The sequence below is a fragment of the Echinococcus granulosus genome (assembly GCF_000524195.1).
Source record: "Echinococcus granulosus chromosome Unknown EG_S00186, whole genome shotgun sequence".
In the NCBI taxonomy this organism is placed as follows: Eukaryota; Metazoa; Platyhelminthes; class Cestoda; order Cyclophyllidea; family Taeniidae; genus Echinococcus; species Echinococcus granulosus.
In genome coordinates, this window is record NW_020170566.1 from 53,200 (window position 1) to 54,515 (window position 1,316).

Genomic DNA, 1,316 nt, shown 5'->3' on the forward strand with positions numbered 1-1,316 from the left:
TTTTGTGTCTTTTCTTAATGAGTGGTTACTCTGCATATAATGAGGATTTTGTCAATTTCTTTTAGAAGAGTGTATCAGAAATTAACGAATCCAATTACCAAAATTGGTGTTTTTATGACTTTCTACTAAATGAGCCTATTTGAGTTAAAATTGGGCCAAAGTTTTGTTGTAAAAGACGTTAGAGATCGGATCATCTCTTGAATAAAACGTTACCTTCAACTGATAGCAGCAGTACTGAAATTGTTTGCATATGTTCATCAGCGTCTGCAGTGCCGGCTGAAGAAGGGAATTTATCGCATTAAATTTCGGTAGAACGAAATAAGTGCAAGAAAAAGTTTTCTGCACTCAAATGTACACTATCCGCTGCTTATTTGCACCAGTTATTATGCTCATTCTGGCAGTTGAATTATTCCATTACCTGCTTTTCCATTAGTTGCGGCAAAAAGCGCTCGATCTTGGCAAAGCGTTCAATCCAACGCCTACAACAACCTGACAGGTCTACAAAACCGCGAAGTTCCGTATGAGTGGTTGGTGTTAGCCAGGCACTCACTTGCTTTGTGCGGATTTTAGTAAGTGCTATCCCGTCTATCAAGACAGTACATCTCAGACCGTTGACTGGGTGTCGCAACAACAGGCATTTCTTTGGTGCTGGACTGTCTACGAGACGCAGATGTGACTCTGAATCCAATCTCAGTTTGGTGTTGTGCTCTCGAATACCTCTAACGAAGACAGGAATGTCATCCAAGTGTATTGTGAACATTTTGTGAATAATCCAAATCGTGGGGTTTGCATAAGTCGCATCATCTGGAATCCATAAAGCTCGTTTAAGAACGATGAAATCTACATTCTTCTCATCCGTTCCTTCCAATTTAGTCCTAGCCCAGCGAATGACTGTGATCCATGTGGAGAGTCTAACGAATCATTTACGTGGAGTAGGGAGACAGCATCCCCCTGATATACTGCGTTTAGCATCCTGTTGTAGCTTTATCGTCTTGATGTGTGAGGAGGCATTTTACACAAAATTCGGGACGGCTTTAGTGCTGTGGAGGTAAACGTCTCCAGAAATTATTTTCCCTGACAAATCTGGGTGTGTGGTGTGGCTTACAAGGTGGAAAAGACCCGCTGCTATCATATGGTTTTTCGGCCTCGTTCTCATGGTCTTGCTACACGCTTTGATGTATTTGGTCTTCAACGCGAAAATTTTTTTTCTGACGTGATGTTAAATCCAACAGTACTGAGCTTATCCAAATGAAAATAACTCAGCATCCTGGGTGTCAGTAAGAAGAGTAGTTCTCAATTGGCATGCAATCAAGAGA

General features: G+C 41.3%; 1 protein-coding gene across 1 annotated transcript; it reads right to left on the reverse strand. All coding sequences in view use genetic code 11, as the record gives it.

Moving 5' to 3' along the window:
• Positions 1-406: 406 nt before the first annotated feature.
• EGR_10051 (Retrovirus-related Pol polyprotein) lies at positions 407-760 on the reverse strand (the record flags this gene model as incomplete). Its single annotated transcript, XM_024499300.1, has 1 exon — positions 407-760. The coding sequence occupies one exon, from the start codon at positions 758-760 to the stop codon at positions 407-409; it is 354 nt and encodes a 117-aa protein (XP_024346280.1).
• Positions 761-1,316: the final 556 nt, after the last annotated feature.